Source organism: Lemur catta, chromosome 11, assembly GCF_020740605.2.
Source record: "Lemur catta isolate mLemCat1 chromosome 11, mLemCat1.pri, whole genome shotgun sequence".
Lineage (NCBI taxonomy): Eukaryota > Metazoa > Chordata > Mammalia > Primates > Lemuridae > Lemur > Lemur catta.
The window spans coordinates 2,484,412-2,497,309 of record NC_059138.1 but is presented as its reverse complement, the minus strand read 5'-3'; the positions used below and the strand labels follow the sequence as shown (position 1 = coordinate 2,497,309).

The 12,898-nt window shown below is 40.2% G+C and overlaps 1 protein-coding gene across 2 annotated transcripts in view; it reads right to left on the bottom strand.

The window, feature by feature from the left end:
* Positions 1–12,898, bottom strand: part of PAXIP1 (PAX interacting protein 1) — a 55,923-nt gene that overhangs the window by 24,339 nt on the left and 18,686 nt on the right. For both annotated transcript variants that reach the window (XM_045564619.1, XM_045564621.1), the window contains 2 exons: positions 12,091–12,204; positions 4,417–5,052 (listed from right to left, as the gene is read on the bottom strand). In XM_045564619.1, the coding sequence (XP_045420575.1) occupies positions 4,417–5,052; positions 12,091–12,204 (750 nt within the window). The remainder of the gene's footprint in view (positions 1–4,416; positions 5,053–12,090; positions 12,205–12,898) is intronic.

Genomic DNA, 12,898 nt, shown 5'->3' with positions numbered 1-12,898 from the left:
ACCCAAGGAACTGCTAAGAAGCACTGGCTGCCTCTCGAGAGGGAGTTCAATTTTTTACTCTGTGTCCTTTGGTATCATTTGAATTTTTAAATTTTGTACACCTACTACTTTTTCACCCTAAGAAGTAAACCACCTGTGGAATTTGATGGGTAGTGAGGAAACCAACGCCTGCTGTCTGCCGTAACGCAGGGAGTCGAGCCAGTTGTTTCCGCATGCTGCTTAAACCAAAGGGCGCTCTGCAGGGGACGAAGGACCAAGACAAACACGCGAGCACATGTCAGGGGAGGGACAAGAGGGGACACCTGGAGTCAGAGGCTGTTGCTCTCAGCCCTCTTATTTCTCACAGATTGGCCAAGAGGACTCAGCTGGGCCTGCCGTCTGCGTAAGGTGACCGTGAGCTGAGCGTGTGGAGGGAGGCCTGGGTGGGACAGGAGGCAGCTTACAGCTGCTTCTGCTATGGGCTTCAGAAGAAAAGGTTAAAGAGAGTCCTGTCCACTGCTGACTCTGGTCCACTGAGGGAGAAGAACAGATGGAAATTCAGGAAGAGAGCCCTGGCCAGGAACGAAGGTGCCACTGGCCTGGAGCCCTCTGCACCTGCAAGGCCAGGGCAGAGGGCGTGAAGTGCAGGCCCAGCGAGGGAGGGGCACCCACAAGGCCAGCCCCCGGGACGCTGCTTAGCCCCTCTGCCACCTCATCAGATCACTTTTCAACCCTCTGATCTGCCTCTGTCTGAAAACATATGTTAATCCTGAAGAACGTAAGAAAAAGAATCTTAATTGCTCGATTACATAATTATGCTATACTGCAAACAACCACTTTAAATGAATGTCAAGTTTAAATTTTTCCATCACAACTGTCATAATCCTCATTTAAATTACATTAATACTGAGTTACTGAATGCCACCATATAGAAAGCATTATGATACACACCACATGGCTCTGAGCCACCATAAATTTGCAATTTAAACAGGATTTTGATGGTTATACCCCCCTCCCCATCACAATTTAATGTTAAACTAAATCTGTCTCATATTTCTAACATTTCAAAAACTCACGTTCTGCACATCTAGCAGTAAATGTCCTTATGTTCTCTCCTGCATTGCTGAAAGACTCTCAGAAAACCTCTTTGCAATTGTTCTCACTACTGATCAAACCCCCTCACTCACTAGCCTTCCACCTCTACAGCACACAGCTGAGCACGCCAAGTTCCCCTCCTCAGGACAATTTAAAAGCAGAGACGTGCCTGGACTGCCTATCTCAGTCACTTACTTCCATTTCAAACGAGATTATTTCCTCTATATATCCAAATACAAACTCAAGAAACTTTGTATTTAAACCAACATCCATTGTATTTGAAAAGTATAGAATATTTTCTACATAGACTATAGAAACAAGCAGTAACTGATCAACAGTTCTCTACACTACAAATAAATGAAGAGCAGGAACATTCCTATTTTAATGGATGACTTCCATCCACAATTTCCCAACTAAAGAAAGGAAGACAGTAACACTTCTGGAGCTACTAGAAGCTTTTACACATTTCATTTAATTCTAACACCAGCCCTAGGAGATGGATCTCTTTAGTCCATGCCTCAGGTTTCCAACTGGTTATGGGACAAATCTATCGGGGTATCACTTCTCATTTCTGAGGTCAAAAATGGTGCCTCTAGCCCATCATTCCCGATGTCCCGCACTTCCTGAGTGGCGTGCCGTCCTCTGGCGTTCCGGTACCGCTTTCTGGCCGTGACTTCGCTACTCTCTCGCAGAGACGTTGCTATGTGGCTTTAGCACTCACTGGCCTTTCTGGATGCTGACCTAAAGGGCCGGGGGACAGCACCCTCAGCACTGACGGTGCTGGAACTACTCTGTGCATTCCATCTGCCCCCTAACTTGGCTGCTTCCGACACTACACGGACCCCCATCTGGATAAGCCCTGAGCCTGCAGTTCCGCGACCCCCTCACCTCAGTGGCCCTTTTCTCGCTCTTTCAACGCCCTAGGCCCGTGGTCAGCCGCAAACCCATTTATCTGCGGAGCCCAGGCAGGTAACGTGGCGTGATGGGCAAGGAAGCACACCTGAGAAACCTCATCTCTAAAGGGCCAGCCGCTGCTCTCTCCAAAGGACTGTTGCTATGCAGGAAGCTCTTCAGGAACATCAGCCCAGCATTTCTTCAGATCATCCACCTCTTAAGCCAGAAATCTAATTTGTATGGAGAATCTTGTAATTTTGTCAAATAAATCAAATTTTTAAAAATTATTTGGGCCAAAGTGTGTCTGGGCAAAATGTGGCCTATCAGTTACGGGACTGCGTCTTTCATCACACAAAACCACACCTCCAAAACTGCTAATTCAAATACACCAAGCTCTGATCAAACCCTTTCCTTCCCTGCTGCTTGTGTGACCGTTACCACTGGACTGTCCGTCCTCACTGGACTTCATTTCCCCAGCCCCAGCATTGCTAATATCCTAAGCTATGGCTGCCAACCTAAACTGGGTCCTGTGTCCAGCAATACTGTCTTCCCAATCTATGAACTATTTCAAAATGTCCTATTCTCCTCAAATCCCTGATTATCTTCTATCTCTGCTCACCTTGCCCTATACCATCTTCACTTTCTTCCTTCCACGACCTAAAAGATGTGCTAGCTTCGACCTTACTCTGGGGGCCATCCCCTTCTAGCATCCCAAGAACCAGGTACTACCTACCAATAGTCACTGCTTAAGTCTAGAGAGGAAGGAAGATTTTTTAAGCCATTTTTAACCAATAAGGACTTTGAAAACCACTACCATTATCACACCAATGAAATTAACAATGATTCTTAACACCAGGCCATACCCAGATTTCCTCACTTGATACACATCAAGTCCCCCACTGAAGGTGGATGTGTGGAATATTGCATATCCTGCCTCGGACTGTTCCTATACTCTACGGACACTTTGCTGGGACTTTGAGCTGCTATTCAGAAACAAAAAGATGAAATCAAGGTGTCCAGAACAAGGTGAACCACCAGTCCAGCCCTTATTGTCAATGTTGGGGTTCCTCTGAGCCTGGCCCCAGACCCTCCTTCCACCCCACCCTGTGTCTCTACACATCCTCATCCATTCCCACAGCTTCCATGGGCATCGTTTCATCTGGCTGTAGCTCTAGCCAAGCCCTTCAATAAGAAGCCGAACACATATATCCCACTACTTACCAGACGTCTTCCCTGGGATTTATGAGACACCTCAAACCCAATACCTCTGAGAAGGAACTGATGGTCCTAAAGCCTGCAGCTCCTCCAGTGCCCCTCATCTCTGAAATGCCACCGTCTTCACTCGCTCATGAGAGCCAGGAAGCCGGGGCCTCCCTTTCACTCCTCTCTCAAACTCCGCCTCCAACCACCTCTTAAGGGGTCTCTGCTTCACTCTTGCCCCTCTACAATCCACTCATTACAAAGCACCTCTTGGATCTCAACTCAGCGTGCTCAAAGCTCCCCAGTGGCTTCCTTCCAAGAAAGCCCATACTCCTCACTATGGCCCTACACAGCAAGGCCCTTTTAGATGAGCACTCACTCACCTCGCTAAGTTCAAGTCTCACTAACTGTCTTTGTTTAGAACACAGCAAATTCGCATCCACTTTGGGGCTTGGCAGCTGCTGTTCCTTTTGCCCACAACTCTGCTCAGCTCTTCCCACAGCCTCCTTGTCAGTCAGCCCCGATCTAAGTCAACTCCCTCGTGAGGCCTCCCTGACCACCTCACCTGAACAGCCTCCTTCCTGCCAACTGCTACCGCAGGACCCTTATTATTTTCTTCAAGATGCCTATCACCATCAGAATCTTCTGGCTCACATCTGTCTACTTACTATCTTACTTACCATTTTATCTTCAGTGTTCAGAAAAATGCAAACAGTGGCCAATATGCCACCTCAACTACCTTCTTTCTGTCTTAAATAGAAAAACACCTACTTAAAACTTTTAAGATCCATTCTGTGTCAAGCTCCATGTCATAAGCTATAAACTGAAATCAAGGTTTCTTCAATGAATGAATGAATTTGTTATTTATTTACTACCATGAAGTTCACTATAAGCAAATTAGGAACAGCTGGTAAATGTCTTTCTTCTCTTTGCTGCCGTTGCTAATTTTAAACTAAGCAGAGGTGGCACCCCTTCCTCAAGGGACAGTGCTCCATCACTGGTGTCCTGGTTCTACTCATCTGTGTTAGGTGTCCAACCTGAACGCTTGCTGTTCCCCTCTTTTTCAACAGAATTTACAGCACTGATGTACATGTATCTGTGACTGTAAAACAAGTTCTCACACAAATAAATACTGCTCATACGGTATTTAGTCTGAACAAGTAGAAACAATGAACTATATTGAAACAGACTGTGAAATCCAATTCTAAAATCCAATATTTAAGTTTTGTTCGTTAAAGCGTGACTTACGTGTGCTACATTTGACGGTCGGTTAATCTGCTGAATGTCAGCATTGTTAGTAATGTTTCTCAACGTCCGCACAGCTGGACTCCAGGCAGCTATCATTTCTGATCTTTCAGAACTTTGGAGATTTTGTCCAGAAGCCATTAAATTACCCCGGACATCAGGAGGCAAAATGTTACCTGGGACCGGCGGGACATTGGCACATAAATTAATCAACCCAGGCTCCTTCCCCTGAGGCAGCCTGCGCTTGGCCGCAGCTACCTGCGGGACTTCCGCTGGGGTCCAGTTTAAGTTTCTCTCTTGTTTTTCAGGTGAAGAGTCTGAAGAGTCATCAAACATCAGCTCCCCTTTAGATTTCTCGGTGTGTGACTTGGGCGAACGCGGCTGGTCCCCTGCAGGAGACGCTTCCCGAGAGCTCGCAGGGCTCGACTTTTCATCTGTGCTGCCCTCATTGTGGAAATCCTGTTCCTCATTTTCTACATCCTCTTCCTCCTCTTCCTCCTCTTCTTCCTCTTCATAAATAATCAGACGAGGATGATAAAATGCTTCATCCTTTTTGCTTTTCTCAGATACACAGTCCAGGACCCAGTCAGGAGTCACAATTTTAATACTTGTTCGCTTCAGAGCACATTCGTATTTCTCCTATGAGTAAAGCACAAACACACACACAAAATACTGCTGTAAATTTTAACAAATTTTAAAAAGAACCTTAGGTGAGGAATGCAGTTGAAAAGTTCAGCAACTGTTATTGCCATTTTCTACACATGAAAAGTTTAACCATTTAGACGGAGGACATGAGCCAAAAAGTTAAAACCATGTATCAAGGAGCACGGGAAGATCTCATGCCTGCAAGAGTCTTAAAAGGCTTTGTTTAACATTAGATTTTTAAAATATTTAAAATGCGAGAGTAGAGCTAGAAATCCTACGGAAAATTATAAAGCAAATAATTGCCATCTAATCTAAGTTTTTATTCATTGATAATTTTCACAGAGCTGGTTTTCCATAACAGGCTTATCTTAAGCAAGGTAGCTGTGTGGCAGAGCCCCTTCGGGGCAGCAGGAGTGTGGCTGGCTTCCACAGGAAGGCATGCTTCATTATCTGGTATTCCTGAGCTCATTCTACACGCTCAGTTGCACTAAGGGGTGATACAACAAGGCTCTGACCTAACAAGGTTCACAATTTAGTTCTAAAGAGAAATTAAATATGCAATGAGATTACAATGTAAAACCAATGCTAAATGATGAGGTAACAGATTGGAAAAGGATCCCACCAATGTAAGCTGGAGGACTCAGGGAAAGCCTCAGAAAGATGAGGTTTGGCTGGGGCACAAATGATAATAATTTGCACAGTTAGAAAGAAAAGCAGAAAATACAGCAAGATGGAAAAGACATGCACAGCAGAGCCCAATGCAAGGTGTGTTAACAGGCAGAGGGCTCCTCTACTGGAAAGGGTGTAGAATGGGCAAAGCACAGTGGAATAATAACGGAAAATTTTAAACAAGAGTAAACTGTATAAATTTGGCTCCATTAACTAATAGTCTCCCCAACCTGCTTCTAAAAGCCTAGCATATAACAGCAATTCCCTAGCAAACACATAACCGAGGCCCTAAATTCAACTCCTGTCCTATCATGGAGGCCCAGGGTGGCACCTGCAGTGTATATGGCTGGGTAAGGACCACCCTGGACAGGGCGTGGGCAGGAGCAGGCTAGCAGAGGACACTTCCAGTCTTCAGACCCGAGCAGCAGCAGACTGGAGAAGGTGAAGCACAGAAACCTACAGCAGGTATCTCCTGGCAAAGAGTGAGCTCTGCACAAGGCTATGTGATTCAACCTATTGTGTTTGAGGATGTTCTTTAAACCTTTATAAAATACAAGTAAAATTTAGTCATGGGAGACACCCATGTTTAAAATGCTAAGCAAAGGAAAATGAACATAATCACAATCACACTGACTAGAGAGGACCACAATTAACATTTTCATAGTATATTTGTGTTATAAATATATATGTATATACACTAAAAAGATAAAGGAAGGACACATATTGTCAGTGTACAAATACTTTACAATGTGTTTTTACTTAATATATGATGAACAATTTCCTCCTATGTCAAGATGTATGCTTTTATGCCAGCACATTTGTTTTTAATATTTTTAAATGTACACTTTCAAAGACAGCCCAGACTACAGACTACTGTAATAAACTCCCTGCCCGCCACCTAGCTTCAGCAACTGGCAACCTTTTACAAACCTTGCTTCATCTATCTCCTCCCTGACTTTGTTTATGTATCTCTAATTAATAAAGACTTTCTAAACCACTACCATAATCATCCCCAGTAAAACTAACCATGCTCCATCTCACACTCAGGCCTATTCAGATCTCCCCAGCAGTCTCACAAGCCTGTTCACAGCCGCACGCAGCAGCTCTGCTGTCAGCATGCTCCTCTGACGCGTGGCTGTATGACTCACTCGGCTCCTGGTGTCAGACACTCAGTGGCACACAGCAGCTCTGCCATCAGCACGCTCCTCTGACGCACAGGACTCAGTCAGTGCCCTAGTGTTGGCCACTTATTGTCTCTAGCGTTTTGCTACTCTGAGAAACTGGAGTTATATTTTATGATACATTCCTAGGTTTTGGTGTTCAGGTTTTAAAAGTAATAGAAATTTAAGGCTTCATATCTATAACTGTACTTCCCTCTCAAAAAGCCTTTTTGTACTTCCACCAGCTATGTAGGAGTATATCAATTTACCTACACCCTTGATAGTAAAACTTTTTATTCCTACCCTAAAAATCACATTCTAAAATATTTAAGTATAAAATGTTATATAGATTCCCCCCACAGTAAATACAGACAATAAATTTCTATAAAAGACTAGAGAGTTTCAATTTCTGGACTACTCATCCAACAAGAACCTCTAAGTTATTTTAGGAAAATACGAAGCCTAGGTATACATAAAAATATTTACAAACCAAATATTTAATACAAATGTACAGTATGCCTGCATAACATTTACTATGCATAATATGGCTTACATATTATTTTTCCAAAGTAGAACGGTATTTCTTAAAATATGAAATAAAATGATTTTTAATTCTGTTAACAAATACCGAAAACAAAACTACTGTCATGACAAGGAGTCACTGACAATTCTGGATATTAAAGAGAGGACTTCATGTGTAAGAGTGGGATCCACTGTGGTAGTCTCTTGAATTCCTAGTTTGTATAGAGTGCTGGCATTTCATGTTTCAGGAATGACCTGACTATTCCCTACGGCAAATCTAAGTGAAACATTTCAGTAAATTGCCTTTCCTGATATTCTCTCTCATTTTTCACAAAATAAGTAGTTTCTGTCACTAAAAGACAGTTCCTGCTTAAGCAAAGACGAGTTGAGAGCACCGCAATGTTTAAACACCTTCGCCCGAGCCACCTTATCAGCTACATTCTTGTAATCCTTGAATCCTAAAACATTGTAGCTTACTAAGTGCCAAGGACCTCAGGAGCTAACAGCAAAGTCTGAGGGTCGGGGGTACCAGTGGTGGGTGGGAGTGCTGGCCATGTGCACCTCCCCAGCTTAAGTAGTTGGAAATCCCACTTGGAAATCTGCAAATGCTACAAACCAGCCCTCTCTCCCCAAGAACTAATAACCGTATCTTGTTTCTATTGGTTTTAAATTTATAAATTCCTCCATTCTTATCAATTTAAACTGAAACTTCTGAGAACATAAAAGGTAGTATCACTATGCCATTTGCACAAGTTTTCTCTATGCACTCATTAAAAAATGCAAAAACATGAATGTACTTAAAAATAAAATGCCAGTTATTTTTGTGTGTAGTCCGCTAGTCTCTAGCACTCACACAGTGAGTGAATTTAAACATATTTAAATTCATCATACAAGGTTTACAAGTTTATGTCTGATTATAGAATACAGTAATATGATGGAATGGTCAAACTTCAGTATTTTTAAAGGTATTTAATTTCAAATATTGCAGTTATTTAGTTATATAAGCCACAGATATAATCAGGAATCAAGAACATAATGGCCAAGTATAATCTATATTAACCTTTTTTTTTTTTTTTTTGAGACAGAGTCTTGCTTTGTTGCCCGGGCTAGAGTGAGTGCCGTGGCGTCAGCCTAGCTCACAGCAACCTCAAACTCCTGGGCTTAAGCGATCCTACTGCCTCAGCCTCCCAAGTAGCTGGGACTACAGGCATGCGCCACCATGCCCGGCTAATTTTTTCTATATATATTTTAGTTGGCCAGATAATTTTCTTTCTATTTTTAGTAGAGACGGGCTCTCACTCTTGCTCAGGCTGGTCTCGAACTCCTGACCTCGAGCGATCCACCCACCTCGGCCTCCCAGAGTGCTAGGATTACAGGCGTGAGCCACCGCGCCCGGCCTTACATTAACTTAAAACCATTTTGTTTTATAAATAGACGATGCCAGAACACATGGTTCCCTCAGTTCACTTGACAGCCTGGTGCCTCTCAGCCTTTGGGGGTGAGCTGGGAAGGAACGCGGACAGGCCAGCTGAGGCGGAATCACCGAGCCACGGGAAGCTGCCTGGCCTATCGTGACCAGACAGCAGCACGGCAGTACCGCCCCAGACAGAGATGGCAGAGGGACTAGGTACAAATTCTAACTCAGTGATACTAAAGAGGAGTTGGTACCACTCTTCCTGAGTTTTGGAAATTTATGAGGGCCTTATTTTATTTTTCACAAAAGTTGGTGGGGCATGGGGATTAGGGAAATGCTAAGTCCTAAAATGACCTAGACGATGCTATGCGGCCGAGGAAGTATCCCACAAACTCATTCCAATGAGGCACCACCAAACATTAAGATAAAAAAGCTATCTGGTGGCATATACATTAATTTTTCAGGAAAGCAGGGACCAAAAAAAAAAAAAAAAAAAAAAATCAAAAGACAATTATTCCTATCTTATTCAAAAAATTCCTAAAAGTTGGTCACTCATCTTTAAAAATTAGATTTTACTGGAATATCACATCACTAAAGGCAATATCACTTAAGGTTTTTATGACACATGACAGTCTTTTTTGGTAGCTGTTATATTCATGATGATACTACTAATATATAAACATATAAGCTCATATATACACGTATGTTACACATATATAAATATCTCACTACTTCATTGTCCTTCAGAGTAGTTGTGCTTGAACATTCAAAAATCCTGTATACTTTTCATTAACAATTCCTTTCTTTTTATTTTACATGTGGGCATTATGGTTTCTTAAAAATTATTTAGAAACAATAAAGTATGTACAGACAGGGGTAACTGTCACCAAAGGGGGAGGCAGGTGTCTGTGTTTCAGTTTCTTCCTGGCGACTGCAGGACTGACTTCCTAGCATGCTATGAGCATTACTGCACTGGCAATCAGTAACTGCTCACTAATGGCTGCCTGTTGTTATTATATTATTGGCAAATACAAAACCTGATTTTAACAAATATTTACCATTGCAGGAGAAATGCAGTAAGCACTATATAGTAGTTTCTAGCTGGACACAGTGGCTCATACTTGTAATCCTAGCATTTTGGTAGGCTGAGAAGGATCACTTGAGGTCAAGAGTTCAAGATCAGCCTGGGCAACATAGCAAGACCCTGTCTCTATTTTTTAAAAATAAATTAAAAACAAAAAGAAGAAAAAAATCAAGCAAAAATAAAATGTTCCTTTTTCCCTATGTTGAATTAGTTCATTTAAATCAGGGAAATTAAAATTAGAAAAGCAAAAAAGACATATCTTTCCTTTCCAGTCTATAAATAAAATCAAGGATGAAAAATAAATAAATTACATAAGACAATATTATAATTCCATTATAGACTTAGATAAGATAATCCCTATATACACAAGCATACTGCACATATACATATCTTATTTAATACCAACTTTTAAAATACATGGAGTATTTCCTTTTCTAAAAATAACAACATAGCATATTTGTTATCTTATTCACAAGCATGTTTCAGCCAAATGAAATGGTTTTTTTAAGTGCTTCTATGTTGGTATAAATAAAGTCCAATTAAAGTATTTGCATGTATATACCTTTGGGCTTAGATATGGTTTTCCTTCAAATAAAAATTTTTTAAATACTCTCTTTTTAGCTATACACTTAAAAAATAAGTCTAAAGTCAATAAATACTTTAAAATATAGTATATCCTAAAACCCAAAGAGTTACGATTATCAACAAAATATTTTAGGAGGGAAAAAATAACTCTTAAGGCTCTAGAACTAAAAGTCAAATCACAATTCAAAACCGCTTTGACAAACCCACTCTATTCATATATTGCCTCTTAAATTATAATTTTGACTCTTTAGAAGTATTCACTCAGTTAAAAAATGTTATAAAGATTTCATTTTCCCATCAAACTAGTTACGTAAAAGCAAATGATTTTAGCTACAAATCAATATTAATATAAAAAGAACCAACTAATGTAACCAAATGGTACTATTTATCACTTAAATTGTCATGTAAAATATAAATTTTTTTACATAAACAAAATCTAAGAGTCACATGATAAAGTTTCAGTTTCTTGGTGAATAGTGTGGCTTACTAAGTTACAACCAAACTCACCGGCCCAAAATCTATGTTCTTGTCAGGAGACTAGCATAATGAACAGCACACATTTGTGGATCACTTCTGATTAGTTTCAAAGATTGTATAAAATGGAATACTCTTGGTAGGGTGAGGTTTGTACGTCTGTGCCAGCCTTCGCTCTATACCTTACTTCAGTGCCTTTGCCATACGCTGCACACTGTCTTCTACATCTGTGATTCAGTGCACTCAGAGGAAATAATATAGTAGTACTGATTCAGATTGAAAGCAAATGAAAAAAATATGAAGGACTGATATATGGAAAAAGTTAACTAGTCAAAAGACTTTTCTACTATAAACATACTAAACTTGATTCTAAAAATTATTTTTAAAAAATTGTTCATGGGAGAGAAAAATTTGCTTTCCATACAATATTGGTTCTCAAATTTTAGTATGCATCACAGAATATCACCTACCAGCGTGGGCTTGATCAAACACAGACTGTTGGCCCCTCTCCTCCCCCACCAAGTTCTGATTTAGCAAACTTGGGTAAGGGCTGGACAACTGCATTTCTAACAAGTCCCCAGGGGATGCAGATGCTGCTGACCCAGAGACCTGACTTGTGGAACCAAAATCCATACGGCCATACCCGTGCTTAGGGATAAAAGCCCTGTGCTTAATCAGAACAAATGTAGTTTCTACATATTCTAGTTTATTAAGAAGGAAATATGTCAAAAACCTCATCAAATGCATGTTTATAATTATACCTGGTATAGGTCTTTTAAAAAATTGTGAAGGGGACCAAAAATACATTTTTTCATGAATAAAAACGAACCAAAGTTGTACTAGATTTGAAAGGAAATTCTAGAGATTAAAAAAATTTCCTATTTTCCCCACAACATAAAGGCAAATTTATTTATATTTAGAAGACACATTTGGCTCATTATATAATTTATAATCATCTCACATCTTTTGTGAAACGAAGCTGGATATAAATAATATAATCCGATATAATCAGCTTTTGTAAATGGAATCTAATACCTAACTTAAAAGAAGCTCAAAAAAGGACATTTGATTACTGGAAATACTCAAATGACATATAAAAAGGAGAATGTGCGTGAAATGCTTACCCCCTTTGGTTCTGGAACAATCAAATGTGTGCATTTCTTATTGAGGGTCAGCTGGCAATCCCCCCCATAGAACGTGACCAAAGCCCACAGGGCGCTTCTGTCTTCAGATGACACCTGATACAAAGTGAAAAATAAGGCTTTTACCATACATTTTAATCTGTGCATGCTTATATTTTTACTATGAGAATACAGTGTGATATCATAACAATTTTACTTTATCTACTTTGCTCCTTTATTAAATGAAATTAACCTAGGAATAATAGTGGAAAAACAGAGAGGCTTTTAGCTATTTGATTATAATAAAAACTTTATTCCTATAGTAGTTTTTATGTATGAATCATTTATTTTTGCCTTATCACCAAATGATTAAAAAAAATTTATACCCACATTCCAAAAACTGAATGGAGGATTATTTCAGTCTACAACCATGAAAAAAATAACAGGAAAAAAAAAAAAGGAGAAAGACCTAATACTCCATTCCAGCTTCCATTTATGTCATTTCTCAAAATGTTTAAATACAATAGCAATATCAAAACCATATTTAAGGAACTCCTTAATGCTAATGGATAACAAATACTAATTATGAAATGGATAAAATAAAAAGATAAAAAATACAGTGGTTTGTAAGCTCAGGGAAAAACATAAACATATTTTAAGACACAAAAAAAGAAAGAAGGCAAGCATAAAAGGAATAATTCTATGCTTGTGTAGTGATGAGGACTCCAGATTAATGGCGCATGTTATAAAACAGGCTTTCACTGAAACAGTAAAAACAGCTGCCATTTATTGCCTGCCTACTATGTGCCAG